Source organism: Chiroxiphia lanceolata, chromosome 6 (assembly GCF_009829145.1).
Source record: "Chiroxiphia lanceolata isolate bChiLan1 chromosome 6, bChiLan1.pri, whole genome shotgun sequence".
Taxonomy (NCBI): domain Eukaryota; kingdom Metazoa; phylum Chordata; class Aves; order Passeriformes; family Pipridae; genus Chiroxiphia; species Chiroxiphia lanceolata.
The window spans coordinates 61,558,263-61,571,798 of NC_045642.1; the positions used below are offsets into that span (position 1 = coordinate 61,558,263).

At 42.8% G+C, this 13,536-nt stretch overlaps 1 protein-coding gene across 1 annotated transcript in view; it reads right to left on the reverse strand.

Moving 5' to 3' along the window:
- Positions 1–276: 276 nt before the first annotated feature.
- Positions 277–13,536, reverse strand: part of PELI2 (pellino E3 ubiquitin protein ligase family member 2) — a 64,890-nt gene continuing 51,630 nt past the window's right edge. The window contains exons 3-6 of the mRNA XM_032691511.1: positions 9,311–9,412; positions 3,962–4,159; positions 3,484–3,672; positions 277–886 (exon numbers count right to left, since the gene is read on the reverse strand). Coding sequence (XP_032547402.1) covers positions 320–886; positions 3,484–3,672; positions 3,962–4,159; positions 9,311–9,412 — 1,056 coding nt within the window. The 3' untranslated portion in view covers positions 277–319. The remainder of the gene's footprint in view (positions 887–3,483; positions 3,673–3,961; positions 4,160–9,310; positions 9,413–13,536) is intronic.

The following is a 13,536-nucleotide window of genomic DNA, read 5'->3' on the forward strand; positions in this document are numbered from 1 at the left end:
AATCTTAGCTTAAAAAAATCATTTAAGACACCTTTTTCTGATCCAGGGTACTAATAAAAAGATTACAAATATACTACAATTTGACCAAGAAGACTTCATGAATATGCTGCTTTTGAGCATGCAACAACCACTGATATCTGTCGAGTTCCAGGTATCAATGTATCCCAACTCCACCCCGGCCCCTCCAGCCCCACCCCGACCACCCCCCCCCTTATTAATAACGTTATAAAAAAAAGGGTAAAATCTAGAAGTTAGTGGCAAAAATCTTCACAGTAAATCATTAAAGGAAACTTTTTATTGTGGTCGCCGCCGAGCGGCATCAGTCGATGGGGCCCTGGAAGATGAGCTTGACGCAGTTGTGCTCCCCGGAGAGCTGCGTGGCGCAGAACGGGCAGGCGGCGTGGAACGCGTGAGTCCCGTGGGGCAGCGGGATCTGGGACCAGTACTTGGCCGACTTCTCCGAGCACACGTGTCCGCAGGGGGTGAAGGCGTGGGTGGGGGGCCCCGCATCCACGTAAAAACCGGCCTCGCAGCCCAGCCAGAGCGGCACGTAGGGGCCCACGGTTCTGCACATGGGGCACTCGCGCTCGTTGGCCTCCGTGTCGCTGCGGTGCCCCCAGTTGTGGTAGCCGTGCACGTGGCCACAGCTGAGGTAGGCCCAGGGCTGCTTCTCCTCCACCACATCCTTCCTGTTGATGCTGGGAAAGGCCAGAGTGTTCAAGCCCACGGGGCACTGTGGCCTGGCAGCGTTGATCTCCTGCCGCAGGGCCTCGATGTGCTTCTGCGTCGGGGTGTGCAACAGTCCGTCCGCCGTTCTCCACAGCAGGGTGGCCCCGCACAGGTCGATCAGGGAGCCGTCCTGGAGGATGTTGGTCTCATTTTCTACCTGGTGGTGGGACACAAGGGGAGGTGAAGTTCAGCCTGAGAGCTTTTACAGCCAGCCGAGTTAGTTCTGCAAATGCATCGTCTTGCTCACCAAAGCATCGCCATCCCTACCTGTCACTTCATTTTGTCTTATCGGTGCCTTGTGGCCCCTCCTGTGCCTGAATCCACCTCAAGTCTTAATCTATATTTAAGACTATAAGAACGGAACTACAGAATCAACTAGGTTGAAAGAGACCTCTGAGATCATCAAGTCCAACCTTTGGCCCAACACAACCTCGTCACTCAGACCACGGCACTGATGCCACATCCAGTCTTTTCTTAAACACCTCCAGGGACAGTGAATCCACCATCTCCCTGAGCAGCCCGTTCCAATGGCTGATCACTCCCTCTGTAAGAAATTTCTTACTGATGTCTAACCTAAACCTTCCCTGGCACAGCTTAAGACTGTGCCCTCTTGTCCTAATAAGCATTGGTTTCTTATTCTGTGCTTGTACAGGAGGTTCAGCATTTCCAACAGCAACACTAATTATTATGAAGAGCCTTCCTGCCTCCAATTCCTTGGGAAAGGATATACCCCCCCCACCCCTGACCATGCACTTTCCCTCTCTAATATTGATTCTCTGTGTGCCTTTGTCACAGTTCAGTAACTCATGATAGACTGAAGAGGAGACTTGCCATTCCCTAAGGGTTGCATTAGCAGGTTCTCTCCTGGAATTCTTTGCCCACAGAGACTGACAGAGGCTGCTCACTCAGTAAAAAATCCTTTCTGGACTGAAAACTGCTATCCAGGACAGTTCAGGTATTCCATGCAAATACAGCCCCAGTGTGCACTGCCTAAAGGCTTCTCTTGTCTGATTAAAAGCAGTTATCTGAAACATTTTCAAGGAATTATGACAAAACCACATTGTACTTCACTGAAACATTCCTGATTTTAATGTCACAAACATATAAGCAATTTGTGCTTTTCCTATCAGTTATGATGAATATGTATTTAAAAAGTTCTTTATGAAATTAAAGAGGAAAACAGACCTACTGCCTGGCTTTATACACACAAAGTATGTGGAAAATACCACTAATGCAAAACAAACACCCAAATACAAACAAACACGTTAAGTAGGTCACATGAAATCATCATGTCTGCCTCAGAATACTATGAATGACAACCAATTTGGCATTTACATTTTAATCCAGTTTAAATTCACAGCTTAACTGTGGATCATCCTTGCACAAAACACCTCGATGGGCACAATGCAGACCACAGATAAGAGGTCACCAGTGCAAAATGGTGACTTCCAGCAGAAAAATTCAGTGGCTCAAGTAGAGATGAGAGAAGCCTGGATTTGATGCTCTTTTCAGATAATTCCTTCACAAACAGCAAAGCAAAAAGCTCCCTCATATGCAACGTGTTCAATTCATTATACAAGCCTCCATTTGATTTTATGAACCCAATCAACGAATACTGATCACATCAATACCAGTGTGCCATGTAATTTTATTGAAATGAGAATTCGAGTCATTTTGGATGCAGGGAAGGGGAATTCATTTGTTTTGCTGTGCCTTTCTTCAGCACCACTAAAAAGGTGTTTTGCTACCCACGTACAAAGGGTGCAATTGCCACATCATCTGTCCCAGTCCCCGGGCGACGTTCGCCTGCCACTGTTAAAAGTGACAATGCAATTTATGTCCTGCAGGGTGTCTGCTGAAAGCAGAACAGTCCAACTCCATTTCCATAACTCCCTAAGCAGTCAGTTTTCTGCAAAGCCAAGGGCAGAGCTGGAAAGTCAGTTCAGTGTGAGTGTGTGGGATCCCTCCAACACCTCTGAGCCAATGGGAGCTCAGGGTAGCAACACAAAAGTAACTTTGGCATGAAGAAGAGGAGGACATTCCCCCAGTCTATATGGTGCTGTTTGATTGCTATCATTTCTTATCCCTTTTCCTTCTGCCCCCAAAGGAAAAAATAAAATGCATTCTCCTTTGTAGGCTCTACAGGTCTTGGGAAGAGGAAAGAACAAAAGCTATGGGAATTCTCTCCCATCTTGTATTGAAAAGTGCACATGTGCTTTCATGGAACTTCTCGTTATGAATGTCACAGGTCTCTGGCAGATGAAATCTCTCACTTCTGGTAAAGGTAAAGCCCATCCTGCTTCACAGGATAAAACAGGAATATACTTTCAGGGCTTCTCTTATCTTCCTAGTGGCAGGTAAATCAAACAGAAGGTGTGTTGTCCAAACTGCTTCTGCATGCAAGTGGACCCTTCAGACAAAGACAGCTCCTTGTGCAGTAACTTCCAGACAGCCCCAGATCCCAGGAGAACATTGCAGAGATGGAGATTCAAGAGCAGAGTTTATTTAGCTTTTACACTCTGTGCTGTTTCACTTGGGAAAGCGGCTTCAGCAGAAAATTTAGAGTGTTCTGTATATCAGAAACAGAAGTGCAGTGCAGAACCTGCTGTAGCACACAGATATTTAAATGCTTTCAGTGCCCACCACCCAGGGACAACACTATGACTCTGCAGTCACCCCACAACTGCCTCCACTCAGTGCCAGGAAAACAAGCATCCCTTGTTTTGTTTTAATCACCAGTCACTTCCAACTCACCAGTTTCCCCCTCTGCTGGGCAGACCTGGTTTCCCGGAGCGTGTAGACATCCCCACAGACCGAGATCTCCCGCCACACTCCGGGCTTGGACTCCTCCGTGAACCCTCCTTTGGGATGCATCACCAGCACCCCGTTGGTTGTCAATCCATCCATGTGGCCATCGGGATTTTTCCACTTTGCCGCTTTTTCCTGCGTGGGACAGTCACAGTGACCATCAAACCAACCTGAAGAAAACCCACCAGCAGCTACTAAAGTGGAGCTCCACTGTTAAAGACCATTATGACCACGAGTCTCTGCTGCTCATAACTCAGGGCACATAAAACTGCAGCTCCTCCTTAACACTGCAGCTGGGACTTTGGGGTAATAAAAGCCTAATGACAGTGTAAGTTATCAAGTAGTACAAAGGACATTTTGGGGCTTGAAAATAACAGAGAATAAAACCCAGAGCTTGCTCATAACAATTATTAGTAGTACTTACACCAAGAAATATGTTTTTAGATGAGTCAAAGCCAGCTGCAAAGATCCTTGCTGTGTAGGGTGGGCTCCTGTCACAAACTATCCTGCAGGCAAAGCGGGATATGGTGCTCTGGGTGATCTGGGTTTCATCATTATTTTGGCTTCCAGAAATAGTATCTGTTACTACAAAGTCTATGGGGCTTTCTGTGGACCTCCCAACCTGCAAAAAAATTCAGATACAAATATAAATAGAAATACCCATGGAAATGTGAAGCACCGAGAACACAGTTCTGACAAGTTAATATTGATGGCATCAGTAAACTACTGTCTCCTCAATTTTTGGATGGCAAGATGCAATCAGAGACTCACCTGTATTTGTCACAGGCAGAAACACTTCACTGACATGGAATGGTAAATTTTCACTTACCACAACTGATGTTCGTGTTTGCTTGAAACAAATCAACAGAGCTGATTGCTTTGACGAAAGTATTGTCAACAAAAAAAGTATTATCACCTTGTATTTCCTCATCCAACCACAGCAAATTACTTATATTCTGTCAGTGAAGGAAACACTGGCTTGGATTGACAAATTTTATTCACATTTCCAGTTCCAAGGCAATTTGCCATGAAAATAAAGGACTTTTTTTTAGACACATCATAACAAAAAGCTACCCACCTTCACGTTTTCAGAATTGGTGGTCCCAGAAAGAAGAGTTCTCAGGCAAAACCCACCACATGATTAACAGAATTAATAAACTTTCTCCAGCAGAAATGAAACACATTTGATCAGCAGACAAGAATATTTTTCTATTTTGCCATCTATGAGTTTTAATTCTAAAACTAGGAACATCCAGGCAGTTGGAACACTTCATGACACATGGATAGAGGGAATCTGACTGCCAACCAAACGTACAGTGAGGCTTTATCAATATTTCCACAGGGAAATTAGTGTTACACCAATTTTGAGCATAACTGGGAAGGGGAGCTGAGGAACAAGGAGCGGAACAGAATATTAATTTTAAAGACAACTTGTGATCAAACAGAATTAGGAATATTCCTCACATGAAACCACCTTCAGTATCAGGCATCTACATTTATATAAAATAGCCTCCTCACTGCACAGGATCTCACTGTCCCCCAGGAAGTTACATTTGCTTAGTTCCTGCTCTTCAAAGCAATATGGGGAGATGTGTGTGGTTCCATCACTAACAAACATCTCTGCAAACTAAATTTGCTGCAAAGACACATTATTCAAGAGTCAAAGAAAGTAATATTATTAATACCTAAACTCTTGGCCCAACTGAACTGACAGAAATAGTACAGGGATCTCTCCTGTACTTCTCTTCTGCTTCAAGCTCTACTTTGCAGGGTTACACTCCCAACACATGTCAAAATTCCCATCCGATGTGACACATCCAGTTATTTTCTCCATCTCCCAGGTCTCAGCCCAAGTAGAAAATGTGATGAGTTTGCTGCAGAGGAAACACTCAAAAAGGCCTAATCAGAAGTGTACATTTCAATTTTTCACTCCTAGAATACCCTAGGGACAGAGTTTAGAAACTGTTTAATATGGGACACTTCTGATTTATAGAACTTGACAACTTGAAGCTGAAATTCACAAAGCAATATTCTTCTTCTTTTTGCAGTATTATTTCTAACAGGCTTCTATTTCCCATCCAATGCAATTCCTGTTAAGAGTCAGCACCAGGAACCTTATGAATATCTTTTGACTATTCTCTGTGTGGAGCTTCTTAAAGGATGATCAACAACAAACATGAAATTAGTTCGTTCATAACAAGTTTCTGCCTGTTGCAGGCTCTGAAATAGATCATTCCACCAAAGCTTTTAGATGCAATTAGAGAAAAACCTGCCTCATTTTTCCTTAAAGGATGACAAAACACACAAGTGCTTGCTCCGAGTCTTCCTCACATCACACTAATTGGTAACGTGAAATACAAATATGTTTGGATGTAACCATTAAAATCTATAAACAAAGTTTTTATGTGGTTTTTAAAATCTCTGAAATGGCAAGTAATATTTTATATAAACACAGTAAGTACTTTACTGATCTCATTCGTGTCACAAGTATGTCTATGTGACATCAAATAATTCAAATATTTGGTTTTCTTCCCTTTTTTTCCTTGTTGAGAAAGCCTTCTAGAGGATCAGTCATGTATTGTGCTACTTTTCAACATCAGAACTTAATTTTAAGAAGTGGTCTTCAAAATCTGGCAATTTCTTCATGCTCTGTATCAAATCAAGAATTTGGGTTTGAGATCATCTGACAAGAAGCTCTGTAGGGAATAAATGAAGAACTCGATGTTATCAAAATCACCCATCAAAAACTTGAACTCATCTGCTGTTGCAGTCAGACCACAGTCACTACACACCCAGTTCCATTATTCAGAGTTACCTTTTTACACACTTCATTACTCATTTTCCTTCTGCAGCACAGAAGACTTTCTTCTTTCTACCAATTTCAGGCTGTGTTTTGGGACTCTTCTTGTTAACTGTGTCATATTACATATTATTTCACAAAGCTGCTTCCAGTAACAACCCATAAATCTTCCAAGTGATGCCTAAGACAGGGCCTGCTGCCTCCACTGCAGGTGACTGTTGAAGGCTGCGTAGGAGCCAGGCAGTCCATCAGTTTGCTCGTGTCTACTGTCAATCACAGCAGTTCTATTAAAAACACTCCCTCCTGAGACGAGGCAGAAGCAGAAAACCTGCCAGCAGATAATTTAACAGCTGCACATTCTTGGTCTTCAACAGAATTTCACTGTGAGGAGAGGGAGAATTGGGCCGTGCATCTTCTGAAGGGCTGTTCTTCAGCAAGAAACCCATGTTCCGTACAGAATGTCCCTGCTCCTTGGGTAAGTTACTTAAGGTAGAAGCTACACATTTTGGTTCCTGGTATAATCATCCCATCAAAAATATGGTCATTTTCCTTTTATTGCAGAAAAATGTCAAGAAAAATGGCATTTAGACAGCCTGAACACTGCTCTTCAGTGTCTTCTGAATTTCCTTCCTGTCCCTTGTATAGTGTCCCATATTTTCCATGTATGGTTCACTTTAGATAAGCACCTACTCGTGCTTCTTCCTGGTTTTGAGATTGGAAAGCATAAAACAAGCTGTTGTGAGTTTGCAATCTTCCAAGTTTTCCTGTTTGTTTCTGGTAAAACCGCAGACTAACAAGTTACCAACACAACACTTCTCACATTTTTCCTTCAAAGAAAAAGACTGACAACAGACCCTTAGAGTGGATGAAGGAAAAAAGGTGACAGCTTTTTTGTGAACTGTGAACCTCCCTCATTTTCACAGGAAATCAGCTTTAACTCTATGGATTCAGTCCACGCAGGTTAGAAATGGTACCTGGCCTTTCAGCATTCCTTTTGCCCACTTTGGATCTCCCAGACTAAAATGTTACAACCATCATTATAAGCTTCTCACATTCCTTCCTGGGGTTACTCTGCACAGGAGGAAGCAGTGGAGATTTGAAAAAAGCCAAGTGATTCGCCCAAGATAATACATGTTAACAGCATCAAAGTGGGGCCTTCATGCTCAGGATAATCCTGTGGTCCAGACATTATCCTTCCCTCTTCAACTTCTGCATCCTTAGTGTGCCACACAATCCAGGAAAACACACATTTGAAAAGAAAACAGTGAATTCCAAAGACTGACTATCCAAGTGATGCTTGATCAACAATAAAACTTCACTCTGTGGATCAACAGACATGTAACTTGTTGTCACATCCCACAGGGCTGCACAAAACACTCCTCAAGTAACTTCTCTCCAAATGCCCACAATCAGATTACTGGGGATAATTAAAATCCAATGGCTTGTTTTTATAATGGAAACCTCTCCAAGCTGCTGTCTGGCATCACTTCAGCAGCCAGTCATTGCCACAGTCGACCAGAGAATTCCTGTTTCCCGTCTCACCAGCCCCTCCAGGCCAATGCATGGAGTGCAATCCTCAGGGAACAGTGGCAGGGAGTGGAAATATGAACCAGGACACAGCATTTGGAAGTTACAACATGACCATCTACACATCTCAAGACAGAAGAAAGAGATTGCACTGAAAAGAGGACTTATAACAATACAGAAGCCTTAACCCTTATCAATATCTGTGATTTAACCCCCTCAATAAAAGCTGTAACCACCACCAGGACAGTCTGCAATCAAGAGAAGAGCTGTCTATATACAACACACCCAGAAAAGCAGCTGTTCTGCAACTCTTTATTAATCACTTTAGTGAAAAAATTCCAGCTTTCAAAAATGGCTTTTTAAAATTTACACACAGGAAAAAATTTCATTGGAGCCATTCAAGAAATAAACAAATATCACATAGTAACCCAAAAGGATGGGGGACATTTTTCTTTTACTAGAAAACATAGAAAAAAAAAAGCTATTTCAGTTCACCCTGAGTGTGTGATCCTTCATCCTGCAGCAAATGAACGAGACGGGGGTTTAATCAATTCCTATTTGGACCTAACAGTTCCAGTCACACTGGGAAAATTTAATATAGAGCAAAACACAGAAGCCACGAGAGGCAAAGACACCCCAACAGAGCTATTTCCTCTTCTGTCAACAGCACTTGAGGGCTGACCCTCCTAAATATGAAAGGCTGGAGGAGAAGGAATAATGATTCCTGGGGAGTGCCCTAATTAGGAGTCACAGACAAGACAGATCTGATCAGTCCAGAAAGGAAAAGGTTGTGTGTGTGTGTTTGGGTTTCCCCAAGTTTGAAGTCTAAGTTTGTACAGGATTTCTGCTCCCTTATTATATATAAAAATAATCATTGCCCAAGGAAATAACTCAGGTTACCAGATGTTAAATGCTGCAGAAAACCCCAAATGCAAACAGGGGAGAGTGAACACGTGCTGGATAAGAGATGGTAGGTCAGAGAAACTCAGCACAGCCCCCTACACCACCTGAGACATTTGCACACCCCTCAGGAACAGTTTATCCTTCTATCACTGCTTTGTCTCCTTTAGGGCACAGCTCCCACATTCTTTTACCTTCCTACTTCCCATCCCACGTCCTTCTCCTATCAACCTCCTTTTCACTCCAGCTACTTGATTCACGGGAGGGTGGTGGGTGTATTTTTGTGCTTATTCATGAATCCAAACAAGCACACATTTCTAGGCAGTACTGTTTGTCTTTGGAGGAAAAGCAGAGTACAGTGGGAGCAGTAAGTCAGTAAGGACATTAACAGATGCTGGTGTGGGTTTGAGAAGAGCAGAATAAAGCAAAATTTCAAAGTGCTCCCATATTAAAGCAGGTGGGTTACACCATGGAAAACCCACAGATCACAGAGAATACCCAGAATTGTGCTTTTAAAACAACAATCCATGCATTGCAGAGTCTTACCTGGAACATGTCTGTGTCCTTATCATGAGTATATTCCACTATAACTGTCTGATTCCTGGATAATGTGAAAGAGATACTGTGCTGACCTTTAGAGCTGATTGCCTGGTGAATAAAACAACAACAACAAAAAAGAGATGTCTATTACACACAAAAATACTGTAATCAAATTCATTTTGCTGCATAAACACCTTTGCTGCGATCAGGAAGAGCAGTGTATCGTGACATGTTATTACAAGGCTGGGTAAACACACACAATGGGATCTTTCTGGTTTGTTTTTAATGGAAAAGCCCAAGCTGCACTTGTTTATTTCTAGTTCAAAAGCACCCAATACTTACCATTTTTATAGTTTAGACTCCAAACACCTTCTCCCTCTGAAATCATATTCAGTTCCTAACCTTTGTATCAATTTGTAACCTAGGACAGACTTGGGGTTTAGGGAGTTTTGGTTGGTTTGTTTTTAAAGCAAGTGAGCAACCCAACTGATTTCCAGTTAAAAGTGCCAGGATTTCTGGGATATCATTACCATTAAGTAAATTTCTGGTTATATGAGAAACAGTTTAACATTTTATATAAATGCTGACAAAACCCAAGCACTTGCAAGGGGTTTTTTCTGCATTAAAGGAACATTACTTCTTACTACCTGTCAAAGTAAACTAGTTATAGATATGGATTTAGCATCAAAGACTAAATAGTATTTCAATATTTAAAAGAAGACTAGAACAGGGCAACTCCTATTTTCTGCTGTATCTTACCAAGATTAAGGGAAAAGAGCTGAGAAACTAAATCTATTGGCTAACAGGGATATAGATGTAAATATAAGGTCCATATAACTGCACACAATTCTGAAAGGTAATGAGTGTTACTGCTCAGAAAACACTTTGCAGACACTTAAGCAGTGAATTAATAGGTTAATTAAGGCTTTCTCTAGCTTTCATCTGAGGGGATAATTTTCTCCAAGAGGTTCTCACTTGCTCCATTCCTTCATACTGCTTTTCACCTAAGGAATTCACAGACAGGGATGATTAAACTAAACAACTAAATATATTCCACTCATCTGTCTGCCATCTCTCACAAAAGCCTAAATTATGCCAAAGCCACATCAATTATTGAACAAATCATTAAAAATCTTTCTGAATGCTGGAGGTATTAAAAACATCTATGTGCATACTAAAAGCCTACCAAGGGTTAGCAAGGGTAATTTGAGACAGAATTATTGAAAACACATAATGGAAGGATTGTTCTCTTGCAAACCTCCCGCACTTACAACACCAGAGGTGCTTTTACAACACACCTCCTGCTGAAAGCTCTCAGCAGCTCCAACACTTGCTAAAGAGTTGGGCTTAGGTGATAACACCTGGAGGGAAAGGATTTAACATCTTTGTGGGAGACAGGGACAGTGGGACTGATGGTGACACCAAGCTGTGCGGTGAGGGAAGGGATGGCATCCAGAGGCACCTGGGACAGGCTGGGACAGGTGGAACCGTGCAAACCTCATGAAGTTCAACAAGGCCAAGGGCACCTGAACCTGGATCAGGGCAATCCCAGGCACAAACACAGGCTAGGGGGAGAATGGATTGGGAGCAGCCCTGAGGAGAAGGAGTGGAGGTGTTTGTTGAACAACAAGCTCAGTGTGACCCAGCCATGTGCACTGGCAGCTCAGAAAGTCAAATGTGTCCTGGGCTCATCCCACAGCGTGGGCAGCAGGAGAGGGAGGGGACTGTGCCCCTCTACTCCACTCTGGTCAGACCCCTCCTGCAGTGCCACCTCCAGCTCTGGGTCCCCAACATAAGGAGGACATGGAGCTGCTGGAGCGAGTCCAGAGGAGGCCACAAAGATGATCAGAGGGCTGGAGCAGCTCTGCTATGGAGACAGGATGAGTGTTCAAGGCCAGCCTGGGCAGGGCGTGGAGCAACCTGGTCTAGTGGAAGGTGTCCCTGCCCATGGCAGGACGCTGGAGCTGCACAATATTTAAGGTTCCTTCCCACCCAAACCATTCCGTGATTAGGCAAGACAACCTTTTCCAGTCCCTTCCCAGTATTTTCTTTTCTTAAAACTTTCAAGCCATAGCTTCCCTGATTTTGTTCCAAGACTTGTAACAGTGAAAACACTTGAAAAGTGATGCAAACATATTTGGCAATCGGTGATATGCAGATTCTGAATTTCCCAGCCTATTTATAGTGTTTTGCAATGACCATTATGCTGGCACACACAGCATGCTGCAAGAACAAACAGCATCAAGATGCAATTTGGATGGAGTCACAGTCGTTGTGACCTGCTGGGACACTCTGGAGCGTGTATGGAAAGTTTTTATTCTCTATGCAGGCTTGACAACTATCAAGGGGATCTCAAGCCCTCAGGTGTTCCTAGAATATAAAGGAAATAAAGTGATAAACAGGAGACCCTTACACCTTGTGTTTTCAGCTTAACATGGCAGTAATCAATTTATATTTGTATTGCCAGATATCACCATTTCAAACGTCAGAAAGGAATAGTTTTCACGCACAGGAGTTCCTTCATTCCCACAGAAATGTGCTGCAGCTGGGATACAATGAAGGACAAAATTCCCAGGCAGGGATGTGTGCCCTAAGTTTGTCAGACAAGCTCCTGCATCAAATGGAAGCTTTGGCGAGACCCGAAACTCAAAGTTTTAAGGTCTGATGGAAATAAACACAGAGGGAAATATTAAGACATCCAGAATTCCTTAGTAAAGTCATGTCCTAAGCCTGCAGAGCTTAAAACTTAGGTATGTTATAATAATACTGACCTGGGTCAGCGTGTCCTCTGAAATTCCAGGGTAGGACAACCTTTTCTGTGTGTGCTCCTTTCCCCTCTCGACTTTTTTCCCCTCATCTACTTCCTCTCCTCTTTGTTTTCCACTATTTAAGCCCAGTTAGTTTCAGTGAGAAATGCTACATTTAACTTCCTGGAATTGTTGTAATCATTTTTAGGAAAAAAACCATCCCAAGAACATTATGAGAAATGTTTCAATTTGTGTGCTCTCACAGTCTGCTCAGCACCAATTCAAAAGACACTTTACAGGCAGCTTAAGTGCTGGTCTCAAAGCAATTGGCCACTTGTAAGTAAAAAAACAAACAAAAAAAAAAACAAACCACAGTATTTCAGGAACTACACAAAGCAGTGAAAGTTTAGTATCCTAATAAAACAGTATTGAGTGGAATGCAGACACAGGCAAATCCTGAAGGATTTTTGACAGCTTGAGGTACAACAGAACCACACTACTGCAAGTCCCAAAAGAGCCTGGAGACTGATTGCACCAACCCCCTTAAAACTGGTTTGTAGCAACCAATAGTGAGTTTGCCTTTTTAACTGCTTTTAGCAGTCAAATTTCCAGACTTTTTTTTTCTTTTTTTCCTGGCAGCAGGATTTCCCTCCCAAAACCCCCTCATCTTGTCATGGAATTGCCCTGTTGTGGTCACTGAAGTCATGAGAAGAGCCCTGACCCTTCAGGATCTAGAGCAGCATCACAAGTTTTAGGAGAAAACTTCAGAGGTCCAGGTTGGACAACACCACATCCAACTTTCTGGCAGGAATTAAGACACAAAAGAACAAACATCTGGCACTAAACTTTACCTCTGCCTTTTCTCCTCCACCCCAAGGCTGCCAAAATCCACCACAGCAAGAGTGAGTATTTTTAAAGCTTGTAACTCTTGGGTGTGTGGAATTGTAAAATCATCTATGTTCTAAAAGACCTTTAAAGTCATCATATCCAACCATAAATCCCAGGGCTGTGGTTCCACTCGAGTGGCTGTGGAAGACAACACTTCCTTCAAACAATCCCAGCATTTTGGGCTCCTTTACTCTGCCATGTGCTTAATTTGAGATCGGTTTGCTCCTGCCTTTTAGGTTCTTAAAGATTTCATGAAAATTATACATTAAATTCAGGAAAAAAAACCCCAAAACTACCCTTAGTTCCCAAATTCTGGAAAAGCCTCACTAATATATATATATAGCCTTAGCCTGGCAAGCAAATCCAAAGCACATGTCACCTCTTGTGTTTTAGGAATGCTGGTGGGGAGATATAGGCTGGAATTATTCAGCTGCTGGATTAATTCAGCCATAAAACAACAGATTGTTTTATATGGTGAACTGTCTCAAGCTGCTGAATTCAAGCCATTCCCTTTGGAGGAAACAGATAGGAAAGTGGAGATTAACTGACAAAAACCCTGAGCAGGAATAGAGGGAAGAAATAAAGAGATTCCTCCAG